Source organism: Pseudophryne corroboree, chromosome 1, assembly GCF_028390025.1.
Source record: "Pseudophryne corroboree isolate aPseCor3 chromosome 1, aPseCor3.hap2, whole genome shotgun sequence".
NCBI classification, from domain to species: Eukaryota; Metazoa; Chordata; class Amphibia; order Anura; family Myobatrachidae; genus Pseudophryne; species Pseudophryne corroboree.
The window spans coordinates 893228564-893253438 of NC_086444.1; the positions used below are offsets into that span (position 1 = coordinate 893228564).

The 24875-nt window shown below is 41.8% G+C and overlaps 1 protein-coding gene across 3 annotated transcripts in view; it reads right to left on the reverse strand.

Moving 5' to 3' along the window:
• The window catches only part of LOC134916434 (bifunctional heparan sulfate N-deacetylase/N-sulfotransferase 4-like), a 624652-nt gene that overhangs the window by 556825 nt on the left and 42952 nt on the right, over window positions 1–24875 (reverse strand). For all 3 annotated transcript variants that reach the window (XR_010177405.1, XM_063920212.1, XM_063920213.1), the window contains exon 2: window positions 1452–2679. Coding sequence is in view for 2 of the 3 variants with exons in the window: in XM_063920212.1 (XP_063776282.1) it covers window positions 1452–2432 (981 nt within the window). In the remaining variant the exon portion in view is untranslated. The remainder of the gene's footprint in view (window positions 1–1451; window positions 2680–24875) is intronic.

Here is a 24875-nt window from a genome sequence, read left to right on the forward strand (position 1 = left end):
ATCAGGCAGAGGTGGTCACGCGGCAGCAACGTTCCATTTCCAGGGTGGAGACTGAGAGTTTTGGAGGAGGGCAAATGGGAGGGGGGGGATTGGCGTGAATGGGGGGTGCTGGAGACATTATTGCGGTAGCTGCATGACTTTACACACAGCCGCCACAATCTGAAACATGGATAAGCTGCGCCAGCAGGAGGCATCCTTAATTTCTGCAAACAAACAGAAATTGAGATGCAATCGCAATGTCTGCTTGTTGAGGGGGGGTGGGAAGCGGCAGTCAGCATGCTGGGTGGACTTAGCCTGCGATGAGTGGCCCCCAGCATGCAAACAGAAGGATTGCAAATTCTGCTAATTAGCAGAATTTGCAATCCTTACTGAATTAGGCCCTATATCAAATGGGGCCAAGAAGAACAATTAACAAACCCTCCCCACAAATACAGGTACAGTAGTTATTATTAGTAGTTAACTCTTGTATTATTTTACTATTAACAGCTACAGAAAGCAAATAAATTTTTGAATTTAATTAACCATGTTATAAAAATTAAGTGAATTAATAAACATATTGCTCAAAAAGGTGTTGAGCCTAAGTCTATGAGTTGGAGTTGGAGTGCTTTAGTGATTGATATCATTGGGGGTGATTCAGAGTTGATCGCAGCTGTGCTAAATTTAATACAGCTACGATCGGGTACACTGACATGCGGGGGGTACGCCCAGCACAGGGCTAGCCCACCCTGCATGTCAGTCCCTGACCCACTGCAGAAGTACAAAAGCATCGCACAGCAGCGATGCTTTTGTACTTCAGGAGCATCTCCCGGACAGTGCAGCCCCTGTGCACTGGCTGAGAGCTACTTGTTGCTGCCCGGGTCACAGCGACTGTGGGTGACATCACGCAGCCACCACGGCCCTCCATCGGCACGGTCCGGCCATGCCTGCGTTGGCCGAACCGCGCCCCTTAAATGGCGGCTTAATGCCACCAGACCACCCCCGTCATTCAGGCAGAGGCAATCGCTAGCTAAAGACAGCCGTCGGCTGTCAGGCATGCGCCGGTGCACTGATCCGCCAGCGCATGCGCAGTTCAGGCATGATCGCTGTTGTGCGAACACGCACAGCACTGATCAGGTCTGAATTAGCCCTATTGTTATGTATTATAACATAGTACATTGGATTGTTTTTAGTTTGATAAGACATTGTACACTTTTCATCCCACAGATGTAGCCAAGCTCAGCTTTGCCACAATGCATCCTATTCAATGCAAAGCTGGCGCGGCTAGTGTGATTGCGACTATGACTTTAAAAATGATTTATTACCAGCAAATATAACAAAATATATTGCAAACATTACTAAGAAAACCATTATTATTTATGCCATTTTGCAATCATTTTCTGGAGCATGTCTGTTTACATTTTTGACATTACTGAATGTTGTATAGAAATATCTTTAAAATAAATCAGCCTTACCTTAACATCATTTACATTCATCCTAGTGCCTTCCTTTCCAACGAAAATATCATCTATGTCAACAAGAATGTATCTGTCCAATGATAAACTAAGCTTCTTCCCAGACAGAAAAGATATAGCATCTACAAAAATTAACTTGTGCAACCAAAAATTCAAATTGTTGCCAAACAAAACTCGTTGAATCCCATCGTGAAGACCTAAGTCCTGGATTATGGTGGCATGGTGGGAAGATCTGGATAAAGAGTTTTCATGTTGTTCCTGTGTTTGCAGTTCAGATAAAATCACTGGTTGGTATGTGGAGTGGTTGTATTGGAATACGGTCCAGTCTTCTCCAGGCAAAGGACCCTTTTCAACTGTTGAAGCTTTTGTTATGTGCAGCAAAGGGGAGTTTGAATTTACAAAACAGTCTTTAAGAGCTACATTGTTGTAGAGAACAAGAGGAAAACCTTTTAATTTGGTACTTGGCAAGCTGTTTTCAGTAGCTTTATGGAATGCAATGATGCTAACACTATATTCAACGCAGTATTTTTCTAAAAGTTCTCGATTCCATGAGTCCATTGCTACATACTTTAATATATTTTCATACACAATAATTGCATATTTGCCTTTGCCATCTTTTGTAAGAGGAGGAATGTCTCCTTTTGTGGGTGCAATTACTATTTGATGATGAATTCTGCTGGACTCTAGAATTGCTACAATGTCCTGTCCAAGCTGAGAGTACTGACTCTCCACAAAGACTAACACTGTGAGATCTGTCTTTGCAATATCGATTGATTTAGTGGTCTTCGTTTCCATTGCTCGGTATGGTAATAAGTTTATATCCTCAAAATCAGCTTGCTTTGTTGTTTCAACAAGTACTATTGCCTGTTTGTTGCCAGAATACAAATAGTAAGCGGAAATCACTATACTTACAAGGCAGAATGTGGCTAAAAGAATTACTAGTGTTCGGAAGCTCCTTCGCAACTTAACAAAATGATTCATGGTTTGGGGTTTTTATCTTCAAAATTTGAAATGCCTCTCCCCTTATTTCATCTTAAAGTGATCATATGAGTTGAAAATGAAAGTGAGCTTGCACTCCTCTGCAAATACTTATGTGACCATTGCACTTCAGTTATAGTAGAGGCAATCAAACAAGTTGAACCAGGGATATGTATGAATATGCGTCTGTACAATAGACAAGTCTTTCATCCAGAATTTCCTGACAGCCAAAGTAATTGTTTATCATCACCTGTAAATAAAAGCATAGATAATATTACATATTGTAAGTAAATTGGTTCTTAAAGCTTATCAAGTGCTGTACGACAATGCAGAAATGATGCTGCTGAAATGATAACCAAATTTATATACGGAACAGGCACTATAAGAACTTTAGACAACAATTCATTTCATATAATATTAAAATTAGAAAATTAAGTGGTTAGTCAACCAAATGCATGATACAATACATTATAATAATTCCTTTCTAACCTAAAAATGGCAGCTGTATAAATTCACTGGATCACCAAAATCCCTTTTTAAAATTTCATAACATTTAAACAATGAAAAAAGACATATTTTCCTAAAAAAATAATTACATAATGTTGAATGATAAAACAAATAAATCTATTTTACACAGAAAACAAAATGTATTCATACCCTCCAACTTCTGCCAGGTTGGAGAGGGACACCTGTCCAAAATTAGGGGGTGTGGGCAAGTGATGGAATCATGAGTCATGCCCCCATTTTTGTCATTCTAGGGGCATGTCCAGCACTAGGGCCAGTACTAGGGTGTTCAGCACCCTCCTTAAAAACTATAAATTTTGCGCCTTTCCACAACTACAAATGTGGTCAATCTCATCCTCAGAGTCATCCCTAGTAATTTTGGTGCCCTGTGCCAGAAAGATAATTAGTGCTTCCCCCCACACACACACTCACATTTACAACAGAAACAGTGTGTGCCAGGGGGATAAAATTATTATCCTGCACTGTAGTCTCCATTATTCAAATTATACCACACAGTAGTACCACTTATACACATTACACCAGGTAGAGCCCCTTATATACATTATACCAAGTAGATCCCCATTTTATACATTGCACCAGGTATAGCCTGTCGCACATTATTCCAGGTAGAGTCCCCTTTCACATATTATGCCAGGTAGAGCCCCCTTTTACAATGCCAGGTAGAGCCCCTTTTACACATTGTGCCAGGTAGAGCCCACTTTTACACATTTCCCAGGTAGAGCCCACTTTTACATACTACACCAGGTAGAGCCCCTTTTACACATTGTGCCAGGTAGAGCCCACTTTTACACATTTCCCAGGTAGAGCCCACTTTTACATACTACACCAGGAAGAGCCCCTTTTACACACTGTGCCGGGTAGAGTCCCCTTTTACAACTCCAGGTAGAGCCCCTTTTACACATTGCACCAGATAGTGCCCCCTTTTACCCAATTTGCCAGGTAGAGTCCCCTTTTGTACATTCCCCAGCACACATTAATATGACTCCCTCTCCCAGCACACATTAATATGACACCCATATACCCAGCAAGCATTAATAGACCACTCCCTCCCTAGCACACATTATTAATATGCTATTCCTTAGCACATTAATATGACACTTTCCCACCAGCACACACTAATGACACCCCCAACCACACATTAATATGAAACTTCCCCCTCCCCTCCACACATTAATATGAAACTTCCCCCTCCCCACCACACATTAATATGACACTCCCCCTCCCTTTACTTTTGTATAGCTGCACCAGTATTTACCAGAGACTCTGCTGAATCTCTGCTTCTCTGTGTGGCTGCTCCTCTCTCTCATCTGCTGGCTCCTGTCCTGTGTGCACCACGTGATTTCATGTGAATGGGTGCCTCCTACCTTACTCCACCATTTATAGGAGGGGATGGGAGAGGGGGGAGGTGGATCTGATGACTGCTGCCTGTGTCTTCAGAGTCACAGGGGAGAGAAGGGGGGCAACACTGCTGCCTGTTTTGAAGCTTAACATGCAGTGGGAGGAGCAAGGAGGAGAGGAAAGTGAGAGAGCCTTGACACAGGACATCAGCAGCCTCAAGCTTCTGTTTTTCCTGCCGACACTGCTGCTGCCTGTCAGTGCACAGGCTGCAGCAGCCATCATCAAAACTGCTCATCAGAAATGTAGCAGAGCAGGGAAGAGTGCTTCCCTCCCTGCTTTGCAGACCTTGCTGAGCAGATAGCGCCAGGCCTGCCCAGCACTCTGTGAGCTGCTGGATATTCCTTGAGTCCCTATCTCTTGTGAACAGATGCTGCAAGCATGCACACAGCATCTATTCACCGCTGCTCTGCTATGCAGTGCAGTGAGTGACCGGGAAGAGGGGAATAAAGTGAGGAGGAGGACCGTGTGCAGTCTCCATTTGGGCCCCCTTCTCTCTAGCCAGCAGCACTGTAGACTCTGGGCCCTAGGCTCACAAGAGGACCCTAGCACTGTCTAGTGTGTATGTGCAGGTCTCTGGGATAATGGTGTGGTGTCAATTTTCCCAGTGATTTTCCCACTGTACATGCGTGAAACACCAGGAAAATGGCTGTCACAAGACTACAGAGGGTAAGTATTGGGAAAAAAATGGGTGAAGGGTGTGTGGTGTGGGCCCTCTGGACCCCAGGGGGCCCATGTGCACTGCACACACTGCACCCATTATAAATATGCCAGTGGACAGGGGTCTCCTACCTTTCCCCCCACGGCAGGACACTGTGGCCCGCAGGTAGGACAGCATAATGGTGTCTGAAAATCAGACTGTCCCACCATAATCTGGACAGTTGGGAGGTATGTTTATTGGCAAATCTAAACTGTCCTAACAGATTTTTTTTTAAGGAAATACTTTCAAATGTGCACGTTTCGTTAGGTGCACATCTGATCAATCACAAGCCGCAATCACTGTAAATGTGGCCAGATGCTGGCCCACATCATTCAAAAGTGTACCACCTTGGGGGAAAATGCACCTGTGTTACTGTGTCAACATACCTCCAAATCCTCTAATGAATGTTATCAGCACCTCAACTTGTTAAATCCAACTTTTAGCTGTACATTCACTTTATTATGCATTTGGCACAAATTTCTTTAGGTGTATCATAATAATGTATCATGTACAATGTATCATTATAATATAAGGTGTATGTTTGTAGGTGTTTTAGGTGTATAATTATAATGTTTGTTATTATTGGATTTCTCCCTTATAATACCCTAACCATACCACTTAATAGAATGATGTCATTACATCGTTTTTTAATGACTACAGTATAGATTGAGATGTGGTATTTCTAAAAAAAACTCTGGGTTCCATTCTGTAGAATTGTGAAGCAAAATGGAAACCCCGAGACTGGGGGAGATTTTTTAAGCTGCAGGTGTTTGCAACTATCAAATATTTAAAACTATCACATATTACCAAAAAACAACAATTTATTCAGCTGTTTGGAAGGTAAAAACTGAAATTGCAAATTATATTTGTTGACAAGCAGCAGTTTCAAAATCTTTAAATTGCATCTGGTTTAGCCAAACTGCCTGGGTTTTGGGAAAGTGAAATTAGTAATATTTACAAAAAATATCCTTCACAAAAATTAGTGATATTGAGGATGCTACCATGCTAGTTAGGATGTTACTGATTGAGGAGACTCCTGATTGGTTTACATCAATTAATAGATGTACTTAAGAAATATTAACCCTATTCATGTTGGGAGCATCTTGAGAGAAGTCCATCACTTCTATTTTTTTGGATTTTAATGGATTACGGTGGATCACGAGTATAAGCTTGTAGAGAAGTAAGGTTACCACTACACTACGGAAAATAGGGATCTAATGCTATTTTGTATTGAAGCACTGTAGGTATTCCTAGATTCCAGCTTCCCCTAGGAGACCAGCACCTATATGAGATATCAAATGATTGGGGAAGGATTTTACTGTATTTATTATATTGTTCTAACAACTGCTGACATGTAAGGTAGCTCCACCTAAGTTTTCTTTCACTTCTTTCCAGTATAATGGCAGCTTAATAAGTTCTTAATATGTAAAAAAAAAATATGAAGATGAATTTTATTCTTTTGAGCTAGAAAATGGGACGTTACTGCAATATTCCTGCAGTTTTCTCATAAATGCTTTTATGGCAGATGCCTTCCCTGTTACCTCATTCATCCCTCTAGTAAAGAATGCTTGACCCAAAATAAAACACAAAACACAACTTTTTGGATCTAAATTAGGTCATCATTTTATTGATAACAGCAAGAAAGTAAAGACAAGTGGTGGCAGAAAAAAGTGGACAGGCAGATCAGCATCAAACTGTTAGGCAGTGCCGTAACTTAACATTTTATCGTTGTGTGCAAGAAACTGCATTGGCGCCCCCTTAATGTAAACCGGCGGCAGTGCGCGCCGTAGGAGCACGCAAAAAATATAGGGGCATGGCTTCATGGGGAATGGGTGTGGCCACAAAATAATACCAATTCATATAATGGTGCACAGTAGTCTCCATTATTCAAATTACACCGCACAGTAGCAACACTATACCAGGTAGAGACCCTTTTTCAAATTACGGCAGACTGATTCCCTTTGTTACACATTACGGCAGACAGCAGACCCTTTTTAAACATTATGACAGACAGCGTCCCCTTTTTACACAATATGGCAGACAGAGTCCCCTTTTTACATATTACGGCAGATAGCGTCCCCTTTTTACACATTACGGCAGACAGCGTCCCCTTTTTACACATTACAGCAGACAGCGTCCCCTTTTACACATTACGGCAGACAGAGTCCACCTTTTACACATTACGGCAGGCAGTGTCACTCTTTTGCATGTTCCGGCAGGATAGATCCCCCTTTTACATGTTACGGCAGGATAGATCCCCCTTTTACACGTTACGGCAGGATAGGTCCCCCTTTAACACAGTACGGCAGGCAGATTCCCCCTTACACCCCCCCACCCTTAGAGTGTAGTGTAGTGTAATATACTGTAGTGTAGTGTAGTGTACTGTAGTGAAGTGTAGTGTAATATACTGTAGTGTACTGTAGTGAAGTGTAGTGTAGTGTACTGTAGTGAAGTGTAGTGTAATGTAGCGTAGTATAGTGTGGTGTAGTGTACTGTAGTGAAGTGTAGTGTAATATAGTGTAGTGTAGTGTACTGTGGTATAGTGTAGTGTAGTATAGTGTAGTGTACTGTAGTGAAGTGTAGTGTAATATAGACTAGTGTAGTGTCTGTGTAGGCACTTACATGATGTGTACGTTCTTCCAGCACTGTTGCCGGCTCCTGACTCCTCCTGACAGACAGTCCACTTCACAGGCAGAGAAACTCAGCCACAGCGCTGCCGGGACCTCAGCAGCAGTGGCGGCTTAAGCTGGACACAGATGGGCGGGTGGCGGCGGCTTCAGTGGGACACAGGTGGGTGGGCGGCAGCTTCAGTGGGACACAGGCGGGCGGACAGGTGGTGGCTTCAGCAGGACACAGTCGGGCGGGCGACAGTGGCTTCAGCGGGACCCAGGCAGCGCTGCTGTCAGTGGGACACAGGTGGCGCCACCTACAGCAGTGAGTCTGGACTTGGAGCTAGCGGCCGTGTGGGTGTGATGCTTAATGGTGCACCCTCAGTGCATTTGCGCTGTGGGCAAGGCACCATCGGCACACACCTAGTTACGGCTCTGCTGTTAGACACCGCAGGACTTCCACAGGTGAGACACAAGGTCGGCAATGTCCTGCCTCTGGTGCACAGCTAAACAGATTCCTTCTCCTTCTTACCATGTCTACATGAAGATTCAGATGGTCTAGTTGACCCTCAGATAGGTAATACCATCCCAGCCTTGAAGTAAAATAGAGTAAACCAGCTATGCACCACTACTTTGTTAATCTACCTTCTCTCACACCACCCCCAACATAGAAACCAGCAAACAAACAAACAAACAAACAAACTATTACAAAGGGAGGGAGGGTGGAATGCTTTTACCCAAAGAATGCCCATGTCTCCAAAAATCCCACCTGCTGTAATATTTGGAGTACCAATGTAAAAATATGTATACTGGGAGCTGATAACATTTGTGGAGCACTAATTTTATAACACACAAACATATATATATATATATATATATACATACATATAAACCACACACATACAATTTCAGAGTGCGCTCACATCAAGTGAGATTAGATTGTATCTTATTCTCAGATATTCACATTTGAAGATCCATCAGTGTAATACAGTTTCACAGAAGATAAGATACTTATGTGTAAAGTTCCTCTAATTTCGTATATCTCAATCCAATAGTGGTTACAGAGGCAATCTTGTAGGAGATACCCTCTCACCAAAGAAAGAAGAATCACCCAAAGAAGAGGCCAAATGGCCGATCAGTAAAAGATACCAAGTATTTATTTTTAAGCTGTTCATAAAAAATCCAGTAATCTTTTAAAACAATTATCTTTACATACATAAAAAAATCAATATGCCATGACCAATACAGGAGAGTGTGATAAAGTAACCTACCTCCACCTTATTCAGGTGTGAATTCGGGGAAGGATCCTCACTGGATTAGACAATGGATTTTTAACCCTACGCATTTTGTACTATGGATTTCTTCAGGAGTTCGGATTGCCTCCGTAACCACTATTGGATTGAGGTCTACAGAATAAGAGCAACTTCACACGTAATAATCTTATCTTCTATGAAACTGTATTACACGGATAGATCTTCAAATGTGAATATCTGAGAATAAGATACAATCTAATCTCACTTTATGTGAGTGCACTCTGGACTGGTATGTGGTTTATGTATTATATTGGTTTCCACCAACAGAGGTATCCCAAGAGTTGCAGTAAACTTTTTAATGAGCACGGGATAAGGGAATTTTTGTTTTTATATATATATATATATATATATATACACACACACACACACACACACACAGACACACACACACGCACACATGTCCTTGCAACCCCTGTAGCTTCAAAAAGGAGAAAACTGAGTCCTCCAATTGAAAAAAAACAAGAAAGCACAAGTAATGAAGCACTGTTCTTCACAAGGAAATTAATTTGTACTGTATGTACAGAATCACTTAATAGTTTAAAAAACATTTATTAATAATACAGACACTGTTACACACGGCCGAAGTTACACCAACCATATACAATAATGAAAATATATTCTGAAGAACACAAAATATATATCTAATTTCTATTAAATTAGCAGCCTCTGATGGTATATCAAAAGCACAAATTGTGATTAGTGTTTAATTAGAGATATCTCCATCCAAGAACTAACATTTCTGTCCAAATAACAAAATTTATATTTTGTCTATTTAAAAATAACTCATACAAATTCACATCCAGATGGCACCAGATATTTATGTATCATACGGATACTATGTATGAATAACTGATAATTTTACTTTTAGCTCACAAAAGATTTTTTGTAGCTAATTAGCATTAACATCAGAGACTGTTTTACCCTATTCCAGAGTAACCTTTGACAATAATTATGTTACTTATGTCCAAATTGTAGCATGCATGATTAGTAACAATCTCCAGTTGAAACAATTTGTTATGGGCCCTACACACATGCCGATATTACTGCACGATATGAACGATCTCGTTCATTAATGAACAAGACAACGTTCATATCGTGCAGTGTGGAGTCACCAGCGATGAACGATGCGTGGCCCCACGCTCGTTCATCGCTGGTGACATGTCGACTGTGCATGCAGGCCAATATGGATGAGATCGTCCATATTTGCCTGCACGTCTATGGAGCCGGGTGACGGGGGGAGTGAAGAAACTTCACTCCCCCCATGACTGCCCCCCCGCCGCCGGGTCGCCCGCCGTCCGTATCGGCCGTCGGGCACCTCGGCGGCACATCGCCTAATGTGTAGGGCGCATTAGTTGTATCCAAAAGAGTAACAGATGGATTCCAAACAATGCATGTTTTCATGCAGCTGGTTAGTACTTATAGCATAAGCTGTTTGCCAAACACATGCAATTGCAATTAGTGTATTAACACTGCAAGCTCATAGCATTTCATGCTCCACATAAGATGTTTTTATCCAGTGACCTTTTTCTACCTTAATATAGAGGCAGTCACAAAATTAATATAGAGCATCCAATGGCACCAATGGCATACAAATCTAATTTCATATTCCTTTGACTTATATTGCAGCAATATGCAATGATTTTTTCTTCCCTGGTTAAATTTCATGTATCACTGAACATGGAAAGAAACAAAAAACACAACCACTCATTTGACCTTAAATTAAGCCAGAAGATAAGCCCTGATTGGCTAAATATTATGATTATTATTATTATCTTTTATTTATATGGCGCCACAAGGGTTCCGCAGCACCCAATTACAGAGTACATAAACAAATAATCAAACAAGAAAACAGCAATTTACAGTTGACGACAATATAGGACAAGTACAGGGTAAATAAACATAGCTACATCAGCAGATGACACTAGAATAAGTATCAAGTGGCAGAAGACTGCTGGATTTGGTGCAGCTGAAGATTATTAAAGTAAGAAAAGGGTAAGCACATGAGGGAAGAGGGCCCTGCTCGTGAGAGCTTACATTCTAAATACTCTGACCAATCTCTCCTCTAATTCCTATTGTTTCATTCACAAGGTTTTTTTTAGCTGTCTTATGATCTCAGAAAATAATTTACCATAATGTTATATCATTATCTTTATTAGTTCATTTATTTATTTTTTGCCCTGGGTATGATTAAAATCAGTAGGTGCAAAAATTTTGATTTGAGACAAATTAGCAGAAAAGTGGTAGGTACTAGAATGATTATTGCCAACCGGTTCCAGTTTTAACTTTTTGTTGCTGGAAGGGCTCATATAGAGATGGAAACTTTTGCACACTGACCATTAGAAGGAAAAGATGCATGCATGCATTGGGGCTAATGCAAAGTTTATCTTGCATTAATTCAAATGCATATGCACACATGCTGATTTATGTGATTCTGTCACGTAAAGACATCTGCCTACTCCTGGATAGGCCACACAGAGTGGGATGGGGCAATCTGATTTAGGCCAAGCACAATATGGACACGTTTGATCAAATATGTACACATACAGACCAGGAAATAGACTGCTATAAGCCTTTTAAATCGCTATTATTATTGGGTAGTCAGGGACAGGTGCAAATAGTAGTGATAACGACAATGATGAGTCATCAGCACTAGCAAACAGCTTGTAATTGAGAATGTCGACACTGTCTCTGTTGACATGTTGACTGCATCCCTTGAGGGACTTACAAGTCAAAGGCATTATTAAATAGTATTACTGTGTAACAGGGATGGGACTAACATTGTGGATGCAATGATCAAGGTACTATGAGTGTGTCACATGGAATTTATGAGGATTAATCTTGTGAAATAATCCTTATATTGTTCAGGAAAAGATAATAGAATTAGATTATTTCACAACACTTAAAAAATTATTAATTACATACACAGTTACTGATTGCTGCAGGAATGAGAAGTCACTGCTGGGCAATATGAGTCCTAAATTTGTAGTTTGACTTTGAAATACTTACTGTACAGTAGTGTTTCAATTTTTAAACCATGCACATTTTCAGGTATGTTCTTCTTCTTTTACCTGTTACCTGTTATTCACCTTGCCATTCTGTTGGTTGGGTCTTTTTCCCATGTATACCGTAACAAAATGTACATTTAATCATTGCTACAAATTTAGATTTAGGCTTAAAGAATTTAAGGGACAGAAAATTAATGGAACCTATTCTTATCTCTAGATATAACTACATTGGTCACCAAATATGGAATTATTAGGATGGGTAGTTAAGTTTATTCTAAGATGAACAATAATGCAAAATGATAAAAATTTCATTTACTACTAAATGTAAGAGAGATTGTGCCAAAAACTCATGTTTTAATAAGAAATCTACATTTTTAGTACCAAAAACATCAATCAGTTTACAGTGCATCCAGAAAGTATTCACATCGCTTTCCTTTTTCCACATTTTGTTATGTTACAGCCTTATTCCAAACTGGAGTAAATTCATTTTTCCCAAAATTCAAAATTCTACACACAATACCCCATAATGACAACGTGATAAAAGTTTGAGATTTTTGCAAATTTATAAAAATAAAAAACTAAGAAATCACATGTACATAAGTATTCACAGCCTTTGCCAAGAAGCTCAAAATTGAGCTCAGGTGCATCCGGTTTCCACTGATCATCCTTGAGTTGTTGCCACAACTTAATTGGAGTCCACCTGTGGTAAATTCACTTGATTAGACATGATTTGGAAAGGCACACACCTGTCTATATAAGGCCCCACACTTGACAGTGTCAATGACATGTCTGAGCACAAACCAAGCATGAAGTCAAAGGAATTGTCTGTAGACCTCCAAGACAGGATTGCTTCAAGGCACAAATCTGAGGAAGGGTACAGAAAAATATCTGATGCTTTGAAGGTCTCAATGAGCACAGTGGCCTCCATTATCCATAAATGGAAGAAGTTGAGAACCATCAGGACTCTTCCGAGTGCTGGCTGGCTGTCTAAACTGAGCGATCGGGGGAGAAGGGCCCTAGTCAGGGAGGTGACCAAGAACCCGATGGTCACTCTGTCAGAGCTACAGCATTCCTTTGTGGAGAGAGGAGAACCTTCCAGAAGGACAACCATCTCTGCAGCAATCCACCAATCAGGCCTGTATGGTTGAGTGGCCAGACGGAAGCCACTCCATAGTAAACAGCACATGGCAGCCCGCCTGGAGTTTGCCAAAAATGCAAGGACTTTCAGACCATGAAAAACAAAATTCTCTGGTCTGATGGGACAAAGATTGAACTCTTTGGCGTGAATGCTAGACGTCATGTTTGGAGGAAATCAGGCACCGCTCATCACCAGGCCAATACCATCCCTAAAGTGAAGCATGGTGGTGGCAGCATCATGCTGTGGGGATGTTTTTCAGTGGCAGGAACTGGGAGACTAGTCAGGATAGAGGAAAAATGAATGCAGCAACGTACAGAGACATAATGTATGAAAACCTGCTCCAGAGTGCTCTTGACTAGAGATGAGCGGATTCGGTTTTACTCGGTTTTACTCGGTTCTCAAAACCGAATCTTATTGGCTATCCAAAACACGTGACATCCGTGAGCCAATAAGATTCGGTTTTGAGAACCGAGTAAAACCGAGTAAAACCGAATCCGCTCATCTCTACTCTTGACCTCAGACTGGGGTGACAGTTCATCTTTCAGCAGGACAATGAAACTAAGCATGAAGCCAAGATATCAAAGGAGTGGCTTCAGGACAACCCTGTGAATGTCCTTGAGTAGCCCAGCCAGAGCCCAGACTTGAATCTGACTGAACATCTCTGGAGAGATCTGAAAATGGCTGTGCACCAACGATTCCCATCCAACCTGATGTGGTATGAGAGGTGCTGCAAAGAGGAATGGGTGAAACTGCTCAAAAACATGTGAGCCAAGCTTGTGGCATCATATTCAAAAAGACTTGAGGCTGTAATTGCTGCCAAAGATGCATCAACAAAGTATTGAGCAAAGGCTGTGAATACTAATGTACATGTGATTTATTAGTTTTTTATTTGTAATACCTTTACAAAAATCTAAAAAAACTTTTTTTACTATGTCATTATGGCGTACTGTGTGTAGAATTTTGAGGGAAAAAATAAATTTATTCCATTTTGGAATAAGGCTGTAACATAACAAAATGTGAAAAAGTGAAGCACTGTGAATACTTTCCGTATGCACTGTATATATAAATTGCTAAATAAAAGAAAAAATCTGCAGAAAACAGAGCATTGTTCTGGAAACTGCTAATTGCTTGAAATAACTTAATATACTGTACAGTACATGTCAAATTGCTTCGCAAAATAGAATCTTAAGATCACATCAATAGGTGCATATCAAATATTTTGTATAATGGCATTTCAATTCACACCACTGGATTTGGTTGAAAAATTTGTAGTAACTAACCACTGGTGTGGATTTGATTCTAGGAACATTTTATTGGTTAAGATTAATGACTGACTATGCTTCTTAAATGAGTAATACTTTAGATCTATGTTTAGCATTTAGGACTTATTTTATGTAAATTGGAGTAGAGATGTGACCTTCTCCTAATTGCAATAGCTGTTCAAGCTGTATTAGAGCACATGTATTTTATAAACTGTATTATTGCTACAACTGAATCTATCAGAATGGGGAGCAATTTTTTTTTGTATTTACTGTGAAAGTTTTTTGTGAAAATTGTGAATTTAATAAAGCTAAAATTACATGCACAAGTTATATAATCTGTTTATCCCTTAGCATGTCACAATTTTTTTTAGCTCCAACCTCTGATGTGATCCTTCAGGTTGCCAGTACCAAATACAAAACTATAGAAAAAACAGAGTGCCAAATTGGACAAAATTTAATGTAACAGTTCTGTGTATCCAATATGATGTGCCTTTTCTCTGGTGTAGTTACCTTTGTGGATATCTCAGTTAGGGATGAACGGGTTCGGTTCTCCGAGAACTGAAACCCCCCGAATTTTGAGATCTGAGCCCATCTCCGGATTTTCACGCCTGACTCGGATCCGAAAATGAAGCAAAATGTCATCATCCCGCTGTTGGATCTCGCGGGTTTTGGATTCTATATACAGTATAGTCCCGGTGATTGCTGCCATCTTCACTCTGGACTTGGAGAGTGCACAGTAAGGATGTGTTCATTCTGTACTGTGTTCTTTGCTGTAATCGGATAGGCAGAATAGGGAAGGGGGCAGGAGAGAGCAGATGAGTTGCAGCAGGAGAGTTGAGTTAACCTGGGGTGCTGCTTATGTAGGTGTGCTTTGACTGTCACTGTGTTAGGGCTCTGCATAGTAGACAGTGCACTGCACATAGCATACTGTGGCTGTATATAGGACTTGATGTTGTTCTCGGTGTATAAGGGGCTGTGTACTGCCATACACTACTGCTATATATCCTCTGTATGTGATCCAAAGCAAAAAATAGATTTCTATTGGTGCGTTACCCTAACTACTAGTACAGTGGCTGCTGTACACTGCTGCTATATATCATCTCTGTGTGATCCAGTGCAAAAAATATATTTCTATTTGTGCATCACTCAGTGATGACTGCCAGTACTGCTGTACACTACTGCTATATATCCTCTGTGTGTGACCCAAAGCAAAAAATATATTTCAATTGTTACGTCACTCAGCGACGACTACCAGTACTGCTGTACACCACTGCTATATATCCATGTGTGATCCAAAGCAAAAAATATATTTCTATTGGTGCATCACTCAGTGACGACTAGTACTGCGAATGCCATACACTACTTCTATATATATGTGTGTGATCCAATGCCAAAAATATATTTCTATTATGTATTTAAAAGGGGTGCTCTGTTTGCTGTATCTGAAAGGGGTGATCTGTCTGTCCATACAGGGGCTCTGCCCCAGTGTAATATTCAAATAATAAAAGCTAAAAACAAAAAGCCTAAAATTATAATTATTAAAAAAAATCTTATTTGTTGTTTCTTCTGTTCCCCAGTTTACTATACAATTTTTATTTTATTTTCATAAGTACTGTGACACTGCCAGTCAGACTGCAGTATATTATTACCTACACATAAATGCATTGTGCAACGTTGTCAGTATAGTAAACTGCAGTGTGTAATTATTATAATATTTCTGATTCATTTGTGCGACACTATAATCACCAGTGTGTGATATAAATAATAATTCTACATATTTTTGACTCAATTGTGCGACACTGTAACCGCAGTGTGTGATTTAAAAAATAATATATAAATTTTGATTTGGCACACATATGGTTAGTGGAAGTGGGGGGAGGTGGAGTCATGAGAGGATACAGATAAGGAATGTTCAGAGAGGTGGGAAGATAGCCCGGAGAGGTCAGTATCAATCAGACCACGGGAGTGAAGAACATGCAGAAGGAGAGGATGGTCCACAGTATCAAAAGCAGCAGAAAAATCAAGGAGAAGTAGTGGTCCTTGGATTTAGCAGAAATGAGGTCATTTCAGATTTTCATGAGGGCAGTTTCAGTGAAGTGGAGAGTACAGAAGTCAGACTAGAATGGGTCAAGCAGTGACTTGGAGTAAAGAAAGGCTGTAAATCACTTGCAGACAATACACTCTTTTGCCTAAGTTTGAAGGCAAAAGAGAGGAAATAGATGGGTCAGTACTTGGAGAGAGTGTGGATCAAAGGTAGGATTGTTAAGAATAGGGGAGATGAGTGCATGCTTGAAGGCAGAGGGGACAGTGTCAGCTGAGAGGGAGAGATTGAGGATGTGTGTAAGATAGGACCAGGCAGGAGAGAGGTAGTGGAAGAGGGGAAGGGGTGGGGTCAAGTTGAGGGGTAACGGATGAGAGCTGTGACTTCCTCACCAGATAAATCAGAGAAAGATGTCAGAATTGGTGAGAGGGATGGGGAGGGCTGGTGAGCGAAGGGAGATAGCTGGTTGGTGAGGGCCTAGAGGGATGTGATGTCCTGATTTATGGAGTCATCTTTGGTTGTAAAGTAAGTTGCAAAGTTAAGAGCACAGGCTGCGGAGGGGAGTTGAAGTGGTGCTGGGCAGAGGAGCTAATTGACAGTGGAAATGATGCTCCAGGCATTTGAAGACTGGAAGAAGATGAAGTTCATGAAGTAAGACTGTTTAGCAAGGGATAGGGCAGCAGTGAAGTATGAGAGGAAGTCTGCCTTATAGTGTAATTTCCTTTACTGTTTCTCAGCAGTATGTGAGCATTTTTACAGATATCTGGTGTATTTGGTGTTCCAGGGTTGAGGTATTGATCTGTAAGGGTGAATAGTGGTCAATTGAGCGACAGAGTCAAGAGCATAAGTAAGGGATACATTGTATAGGGAAATGGCTTGTCAAGGCTTGAGAGAGAAAGAATAGGAGAAAGTAGTGAGTAGATCAGAGAGGATAGAAAAGTTTTGTCAATAGCCTCTATGTTACGCTTAGTGATGGTAGCCATAGGAGGTAGAGATGAAGAAACAGAGAGAGATAAGTTTTAAAGAGAGCAGGTGGTAGTCTGAGAGGGGAAATGGGGAGTTGGAGAAATCATAAATATCACAACAGTGAGTGAAGACCAAATCAAGTGAGCTCCTTTTCACATGGGAGGGCGAGGGGATCCACTTGAAGAGACCAAAGATGTGAGGTTAAGGAGTGTAGAAGCAGGGGATATTGAAGGGATATTGATTGAAATTTTAAAATCACCTATTTTAATGGAGGAAAGGTCTGTAGATAATTAATTTGAGAGGTAGTAATGTATTAACAACCACCTCCAGGGTATTCTTAATGTTCAGAATCTCAGTGACCTGATAGCAGCAACTGGACAACTCTGTAAGAACTTTTCCAAGTCTTGTTACTAATTTGAGTCTCATATAACTGAATTGTCGGCTAAGTATAATAGTGGGTAATCCTAAATTATATAAATTTCCACCTGATTATGGTCTCTAGAATAAAATCTATCCTATGCAGTACTGTATGGTTATATTTGTTGGGTTAAAAGATGGAGAAGTACCGTAGGAGCCATGGTGGTCATTCCGAGTTGTTCGCTCGTTGCCGATTTTCGCTATATTGCGATTAGTCGCTTACTGCGCATGCGCAAGGTTCGCAGAGCGCATGCGCTTAATTATTTTACACAAAAGTTAGGTATTTTACTCACGGCATAACGAGGATTTTTCATCGTTCTGGTGATCGTAGTGTGATTGACAGGAAGTGGGTGTTTCTGGGCGGAAACTGGCCATTTTCTGGGCGTGTGCAAAAAAACGCTGGCGTTTCTGGGAAAAACGCGGGAGTGTCTGAAAAAATGGGGGAGTGTCTGGGCGAACGCTGGGTGTGTTTGTGATGTCAAATCAGGAACGAAACTGACTGAACTGTTCGCAATGGCTGAGTAAGTCTGGAGCTACTCATAAACTGCTAAGAAATTTCTATTCGCAATTCTGCAAATCTTTCGTTCGCAATTCTGCTAAGCTAAGATACACTCCCAGAGGGCGGCGGCTTAGCGTGTGCAATGCTGCTAAAAGCAGCTAGCGAGCGAACAACTCGGAATGAGGGCCCATATACAGTATCAGCATGTTCCTAATTATTATTATTTGATTTTTTTTTTTAGAAAAATCACTGTTTTATTAACTATTGCTGATCTATAAATCATTGTGCTCTGAGAAATTATTATCATAGAGTATACCATATCCAGGAGGAACATTACCATTTTCCTTAAAAAGAATATAGTTAAAATAGTTTAATATTAAATATTCATCTGCCATTTTTACGTGGCAAAGAAAAAGTGTGTGGGTGGTCCGAGAAAAGTGTGTGGGCGGTCAGAGAAGAGTGGAGGATTTATTATTTCAATTTCTATAAATAAATTCAAGGTATGTGGTTTGCATAAAACAGATGCTTTACAAAGAACATTTACTTGCTAGTTAGAAACCTATCACTGAAATCTACTGAGGTTTATTCCATATATATAGATTACACATATAAACAACCACTTACTTACTTAAGGGGTTAATATGATTATGATAGGATTAAAAAAATGTTTATGAAGTGTGAAAATATTATTGTTAGCAATTTATTAACATATATTTATATTGCACACATACATGTATTCTGCATCACTTTACAGAGCTTATTCACTATTAGCAGATCCTATGATGCTAAATTGGTATCCATTGTAATAGGTGCCAGTGGTGTGCGAAGGAGGTTAGTCCACACAATAGATAACTGAACCAAGGTTTAGGCTATTAACTGGTAGAAAGTAGGTGCAAGCAGGGTTAATTAGTGTGCAGCAGTTACAGAATGCAGTATCTCTAGCATACATACATGCAAAGTGGTACAAATACAGGGGAGCACAATAGTGGAAGTAATTTCAACAAAGTTTATTTTACACTCCTAGTGCTCAGAAGCATGCTTTAAAACAATTTGTGGCTTACTGCACTCTCACAACAGCAGTTGCCAGCTTTTGGCTCATGCTGCACTTTCAGTTCATATTTGTGCAGGACTTCGGTAGCTGAACCTGATTCAAGTCTTGTTTTGGGGTCAGGAGTATTCTGTTTGTGCCACTGATCTTAGACCATTCCTGCATTATAGCATACAGTACCTCCCAACATTGGTGAAGAACAAAGCGGGACACCTGAGCGGCGAAGCCGCTCCCACCTAAAAAAAGGGGAGTGTTCTCATCAAAAGGGAGTGTGGCTTCATTGTAATGCCGCTATTGTGAGCCATGCCCCTGTTTTACATCACTGTGGGGGCATGGCCAGCGCTCTGTGAGCTGCTGGCATGCCCCCAGTCCCTCTTCACTCCGTGAATAGTTGTTGGGTGTGCATGTGGACAGCATCTATTCACTGCTGCTCAATAGCTGAGCAGTGAGAAACAGGAGTTTCTGAACTGCACCTCCCCACCACTGTGGGACACTGCGGCCTGTGGGTGCAACAGCAGGACAGTGGCAAAAATATGGGACTGTCCGGTGAGAATCGGGAAAGTTGGGAGGTATGTTATAGCACTTTGTATAAAGATTTAGAGACTCAGTTGCACATAAATATACAAGTGTTGCATATATCAAAATCAGCAAAGTCTCCTGCATAGAGTTGCTATTAAGATGCATTTTTGGCAAAAAAGAAGGCCAATGCTAGCAGAGTCTCACAGGACCTGGCACGTCAGGATAGGCTATATGCTGTAGTTCAACTACAGCAATGATGTAGAGATGTCATCTATTCTCTGTATGGCGTGTAGTGCAAAAAATCAGTCGCATTACGTTTAGAGATGTGCACCGGAAATTTTTCGGGTTTTGTGTTTTGGTTTTGGGTTCGGTTCCGTGGCCGTGTTTTGGGTTCGAACGCGTTTTGGCAAAACCTCACCGAATTTTTTTTGACGGATTCGGGTGTGTTTTGGATTCGGGTGTTTTTTTCAAAAAACCCTAAAAAACAGCTTAAATCATAGAATTTGGGGGTCATTTTGATCCCAAAGTATTATTAACCTCAATAACCATAATTTCCACTCATTTTCAGTCTATTCTGAACACCTCACACCTCACAATATTATTTTTAGTCCTAAAATTTGCACCGAGGTCGCTGGATGACTAAGCTCAGCGACCCAAGTGGCCGACACAAACACCTGGCCCATCTAGGAGTGGCACTGTAGTGTCAGGCAGGATGGCCCTTCCAAAAAACACTCCCCAAACAGCACATGACGCAAAGAAAAATGAAAGAAAAAAGAGGTGCAAGATGGAATTGTCCTTGGGCCCTCCCACCCACCCTTATGTTGTATAAACAGGACATGCACACTTTAACCAACCCATCATTTCAGTGACAGGGTCTGCCACACGACTGTGACTGAAATGACGGGTTGGTTTGGACCCCCACCAAAAAAGAAGCAATTAATCTCTCCTTGCACAAACTGGCTCTACAGAGGCAAGATGTCCACCTCATCATCATCCTCCGATTCATCACCGTGTACATCCCCCTCCTCACAGATTATCAATTCGTCCCCACTGGAATCCACCATCACAGCTCCCTGTGTACTTTGTGGAGGCAATTGCTGCTGGTGAATGTCTCCAGGGAGGAATTGATTATAATTCATTTTAATGAACATCATCTTCTCCACATTTTCTGGAAGTAACCTCGTACGCCGATTGCTGACAAGGTGAGCGGCGGCACTAAACACTCTTTCGGAGTACACACTTGTGGGAGGGCAACTTAGGTAGAATAAAGCCAGTTTGTGCAAGGGCCTCCAAATTGCCTCTTTTTCCTGCCAGTATACGTACGGACTGTCTGACGTGCCTACTTGGATGCGGTCACTCATATAATCCTCCACCATTCTTTCAATGGTGAGAGAATCATATGCAGTGACAGTAGACGACATGTCCGTAATCGTTGGCAGGTCCTTCAGTCCGGACCAGATGTCAGCATCAGCAGTCGCTCCAGACTGCCCTGCATCACCGCCAGCGGGTGGGCACGGAATTCTGAGCCTTTTCCTCGCACCCCCAGTTGCGGGAGAATGTGAAGGAGGAGATGTTGACAGGTCGCGTTCCGCTTGACTTGACAATTTTCTCACCAGCAGTTCTTTGAACCCCTGCAGACTTGTGTCTGCCGGAAAGAGAGATACAACGTAGGTTTTAAATCTAGGATCGAGCACGGTGGCCAAAATGTAGTGCCCTGATTTCAACAGATTGACCACCCGTGAATCCGGGTTAAGCGAATTAAGGGCTCCATCCACAAGTCCCACATGCCTAGCGGAATCGCTCAGTGTTAGCTCCTCCTTCAATGTCTCCAGCTTCTTCTGCAAAAGCCTGATGAGTGGAATGACCTGACTCAGGCTGGCAGTGTCTGAACTGACTTCACGTGTGGCAAGTTCAAAAGGTTTCAGAACCTTGCACAACGTTGAAATCATTCTCCACTGCGCTTGAGACAGGTGCATTCCACCTCCTATATCGTGGTCAGTTGTATAGGCTTGAATGGCCTTTTGCTGCTCCTCCAACCTCTGAAGCATATAGAGGGTTGAATTCCACCTCGTTACCACTTCTTGCTTCAGATGATGGCAGGGCAGGTTCAGGCGTTTTTGGTGTTGCTCCAGTCTTCTGTACGTGGTGCCTGTACGCCGAAAGTGTCCCGCAATTCTTCTGGCCACCGACAGCATCTCTTGCACGCCCCTGTCGTTTTTTAAATAATTCTGCACCACCAAATTCAAGGTATGTGCAAAACATGGGACGTGCTGGAATTTGCCCAGATTTAATGCACACACAATATTGCTGGCGTTGTCCGATGCCACAAATCCACAGGAGAGTCCAATTGGGGTAAGCCATTCTGCGATGATCTTCCTCAGTTGCCGTAAGAGGTTTTCAGCTGTGTGCGTATTCTGGAAAGCGGTGATACAAAGCGTAGCCTGCCTAGGAAAGAGTTGGCGTTTGCGAGATGCTGCTACTGGTGCCGCCGCTGCTGTTCTTGCGGCGGAAGTCAATACATCTACCCAGTGGGCTGTCACAGTCATATAGTCCTGAGTCTGCCCTGCTCCACTTGTCCACATGTCCGTGGTTAAGTGGGACATTGGGTACAACTGCATTTTTTAGGACACTGGTGAGTCTTTTTCTGAGGTCTGTGTACATTTTCGGTATCGCCTGCCTAGAGAAATGGAACCTAGATGGTATTTGGTACCGGGGACACAGTACCTCCAAGTCTCTAGTTGGCTCTGCAGTAATGATGGATACCGGAACCACGTTTCTCACCGCCCAGGATGCCAAGGCCTCAGTTATCCGCTTTGCAGCAGGATGACTGCTGTGATATTTCATCTTCCTCGCAAAGGACTGTTGGACAGTCAATTGCTTGGTGGAAGTAGTAAAAGTGGTCTTACGACTTCCCCTCTGGGATGACCATCGACTCCCAGCAGCAACAACAGCAGCGCCAGCAGCAGTAGGCGTTACACTCAAGGATGCATTGGAGGAATCCCAGGCAGGAGAGGACTCGTCAGAATTGCCAGTGACATGGCCTGCAGGACTATTGGCATTCCTGGGGAAGGAGGAAATTGACACTGAGGGAGTTGGTGGGGTGGTTTGCGTGAGCTTGGTTACAAGAGGAAGGGATTTACTGGTCAGTGGACTGCTTCCGCTGTCGCCCAAAGTTTTTGAACTTGTCACTGACTTATGATGAATGCGCTGCAGGTGACGTATAAGGGAGGATGTTCCGAGGTGGTTAACGTCCTTACCCCTACTTATTACAGCTTGACAAAGGCAACACACGGCTTGACACCTGTTGTCCGCATTTCTGTTGAAATACTTCCACACCGAAGAGCTGATTTTTTTGGTATTTTCACCAGGCATGTCAATGGCCATATTCCTCCCACGGACAACAGGTGTCTCCCCGGGTGCCTGACTTAAACAAACCACCTCACCATCAGAATCCTCCTTGTCAATTTCCTCCCCAGCGCCAGCAACACCCATATCCTCCTCATCCTGGTGTACTTCAACACTGACATCTTCAATCTGACTATCAGGAACTGAACTGCGGGTGCTCCTTCCAGCACTTGCAGGGGGCGTGCAAATGGTGGAAGGCGCATGCTCTTCACGTCCAGTGTTGGGAAGGTCAGGCATCGCAACCGACACAATTGGACTCTCCTTGTGGATTTGTGATTTCGAAGAACGCACAGTTCTTTGCTGTGCTTTTGCCAGCTTAAGTCTTTTCATTTTTCTAGCGAGAGGCTGAGTGCTTCCATCCTCATGTGAAGCTGAACCACTAGCCATGAACATAGGCCAGGGCCTCAGCCGTTCCTTGCCACTCCGTGTGGTAAATGGCATATTGGCAAGTTTACGCTTCTCCGACGACGATTTTATTTTAGATTTTTGAGTCCTTTTTTTACTGATATTTTGTGTTTTGGATTTTACATGCTCTGTACTATGACATTGGGCATCGGCCTTGGCAGACGACATTGATGGAATTTCATCGTCTCGGCCATGACTAGTGGCAGCAGCTTCAGCACGAGGTGGAAGTGGATCTTGATCTTTCCCTATTTTTGGAACCTCAACATTTTTGTTCTCCATATTTTAATAGGCACAACTAAAAGGCACCTCAGGTAAACAATGGAGATGGATGGATACTAGTATACTTATGGATGACGAGTGACTGACGACACAGAGGTAGCTACAGCCGTGGACTACCATACTGCGTCTGCTAGTATAGAGATGATAATGATATAAAAAATATATATATATCACTACTGCAGGTATATATAATATAATGACGGACCTGCTGGACACTGTCAGCAGACTCCTAAACTACTAGTATGAAGAAGATAGAAAAAAAAACCCCACCACAGGTAGGTATACAATTATGGATGAGCACTGACGACACAGAGGTAGCTACAGCCGTGGACTACCGTACTGCGTCTGCTAGTATAGAGATGATAATGATATAAAATATATATATATATCACTACTGCAGGTATATATAATATAATGACGGACCTGCTGGACACTGTCAGCAGACTCCTAAACTACTAGTATGAAGAAGATAGAAAAAAAAAACCCACCACAGGTAGGTATACAATTATGGACGAGCACTGACGACACAGAGGTAGCTACAGCCGTGGACTACCGTACTGCGTCTGCTAGTATAGAGATGATAATGATATAAAAAATATATATATATCACTACTGCAGGTATATATAATATAATGACGGACCTGCTGGACACTGTCAGCACACTCCTAAACTACTAGTATGAAGAAGATAGAAAAAAAAAACCCACCACAGGTAGGTATACAATTATGGACGAGCACTGATGACACAGAGGTAGCTACAGCCGTGGACTACCGTACTGCGTCTGCTAGTATAGAGATGATAATGATATAAAAAATATATATATATCACTACTGCAGGTATATATAATATAATGACGGACCTGCTGGACACTGTCAGCAGACTCCTAAACTACTAGTATGAAGAAGATAGAAAAAAAAAAC